Source organism: Sinocyclocheilus anshuiensis, unplaced genomic scaffold (assembly GCF_001515605.1).
Source record: "Sinocyclocheilus anshuiensis isolate Anshui unplaced genomic scaffold, SAMN03320099.WGS_v1.1 scaffold938, whole genome shotgun sequence".
Lineage (NCBI taxonomy): Eukaryota > Metazoa > Chordata > Actinopteri > Cypriniformes > Cyprinidae > Sinocyclocheilus > Sinocyclocheilus anshuiensis.
In genome coordinates, this window is record NW_015536508.1 from 140,075 (window position 1) to 142,706 (window position 2,632).

Here is a 2,632-nt window from a genome sequence, read left to right on the forward strand (position 1 = left end):
TTTCACGATACATGACGGTATTTTTTTGAAAAATACCGTGATATCAATTTTTGGTCATACCGCCCAGCACTAGCAAGTATTTTTTTATGCCACGCAAGTCTACAGTGTGCGCGTGAGACCATGTGTTCTTCTGTTGTCTTTGACAGCTTTTACATGAACGCGTCACCACCGCATCAGCACGGGAAACATAGGGACATTTTTTAAGACAATAATCGCACAACCTATTGGATATTCTATAATTAAATCAACTAATCGAATATACGAAAATCGTGACCCATCCCTAGTTTGTAAGAAACAAATCCATCATTAAGATGTTGCTTCCAGCTAAAATATGAGTCCTCCATCCATAATATTGTCCAATATTGGTATATGGAAAGAAAATTGTACATTTAAAACAGTTGCATAGTTCTTATTGCTTTTAATAAATTGTTTCCAAAGACATTCTAATGTCAGTTTTAAATTGTTCAAATATAGGCATTTTTTAAACCATTTGCTAATAATGAGCAAATATATTTAAACCAATCATAAAAATAAATACTAGATTTTAATCAGCATCCAATGAGAAACATCTTAAAATCCCATCAGCCAGACTACAAACTCAAACTCACAATAACTCGTAAATATCATCTCAGTGATGTCATTTGTCTGTATCTTTTATTTCCTGTGCAGATGACTGACAGGACATGGCGTTACTCTGTCGTCATGGCGATGGTCTCTTTAGCCTGGCTCCTCCCAGTCATCGCTACTGCCACGCCCTTCCCCAGCGATCTGCAGCCAATCAGTGTCCTGCGTCTGGAAGGTGAGTCACATGACTGACGGGATCTCAGTGAGTGGGTGTGTTGGACTTCAAGCGGTCGGTGCATGACATCAAAGTACTGCAAAAGCTATAGAGAGCAGACGCTCCGTATGCTTTCGAATCGCGCTCGCAGTACTTTGATGTCATCGGTCAGCGCAGCGCTGCTTCAAGTCGTCCCCAATCACTGATCACATTCTGTCCTCCTTATCAATAGATTTTTGTTTTAATGGCTTTTGAAGGCATATTATGCAAAACTTGACCAAAATGTTACAACTCATTCAAACCCATTGATCTTAAAAATAATAATAATAATAATAATTTTTTATTTTACTTTAGTTGTTTGAAAGTGTTGTCCGCAAGTGATGCCTGGTGTTTTAAAATCTGTTCATATTTTAAAAGTCATGTAGTGTATTCCAGCCCGTGTTATTTTAGCAAAATTGAGATTCTATTATAGTTTTTTTTTTTTTATATTTTGATTTAGTTTTAGTTTTCTTTTTCTTTCAAGTTTTTTTTGTTTATATAGTTTTTATTCATTTTTGTTTCAGTTTAAATTGGAGTTATATTTAATATAAATCGGTGCATCTCTAGTGTTTTTATATTTAATGGTTTTAGTTTTAGTTTCAGTTGATTCCAGTCTTGACCTATAAACAACTAACGTTCTGTTCAGAGCATCACATAAATCTGCTTGCTGTTTGTAAATGCTGGTTTTATCTGCTCTGTTTCTTGTGCTCCACAGACTCGCACCAGTATCCCAGTTTTCAGGGTCTGATGTTTAATAATGGCACGGAGCGTCTGGGTCTGGACTATCAGCGGATGATCCGGATCCAGCATATGCTGTACATCGCTGCCAGGTCACTGAAGATCAGTCTGTTCACCAAACCACATGCCTGGATTGGATGGGTTTTAAAGAAATGTCATTCTGTTAGACATTGATGTATTTTGCCACATGTATAAAAGAACTGGAAACAGATGGAGAAGTCATGAAATCATGAAGACATTGTGACTTTTTCTTGTGTTTTTCTTCTGTTTAGAGACCATGTATTTGTTGTGAATCTCACTTCTGCAGTCGATAAAATCATCCCACTGCAGGTAAAACACACAGGTGTAACCGATGCAGAAAACATGCATGATTATTACTATAACAATAACAATAATACAGCTATTAAACATTTGTGTTTTTAAAGGAAATATCTCAATTTACATGTTTTAATTATAATAATAAACCTGTTATTGAAGAAGTGTTTTTAAATTAAATAAATTTGTATTAAATTAGATTTTATTACATTTTAAAAGATTAATTAAATTGTCAATATTTTATGCCTTAATTTGATTACTACTGTTTTTGGTAATTAATTTGTATTAAAATGAAAACAGACAACACAGAATTTCTGGGGGGAAAAAAGTGAAAAATTGGTTAAAATTATTTGAATTTGGTTGATTAGGCATGCTTTTTGAATATTATAATTTAATTAGACCACTAATTATTCTGAAAAAATAAAGCAAAAATCACAGAATTTAAAGGAAATAGGGGAAAAATGGATTTCATAGGGCCCTAAAAGTGTTAATACATTGTTGTTAAATTGTGTAATTTTCATGATTTCAATTAATCACACATGATATTTGATGACTCGAATTTAAATCAACGATTAAAACGTAGTCCAGAAAAATGAAAACATAAAAAAAATCAAAGAAAGAAAATGGATTTCATAGAGGCCTAAAAATGTAATCTTTGTTACATTTTTTTTATACGTTTCATGATTTCAGTTAATTACATTTTTTGTTGTTGTTGATTAAAGCAATAAGCCCCGTGAAGCCGTGGTTTACAGTGTATTTATA

General features: G+C 33.3%; 1 protein-coding gene across 1 annotated transcript in view; it reads left to right on the top strand.

The window, feature by feature from the left end:
* Window positions 1-2,632, top strand: part of LOC107691397 (semaphorin-6D-like) — a 32,182-nt gene that overhangs the window by 12,161 nt on the left and 17,389 nt on the right. The window contains exons 2-4 of the mRNA XM_016489970.1: window positions 670-799; window positions 1,533-1,647; window positions 1,828-1,885. Coding sequence (XP_016345456.1) covers window positions 670-799; window positions 1,533-1,647; window positions 1,828-1,885 — 303 coding nt within the window. The remainder of the gene's footprint in view (window positions 1-669; window positions 800-1,532; window positions 1,648-1,827; window positions 1,886-2,632) is intronic.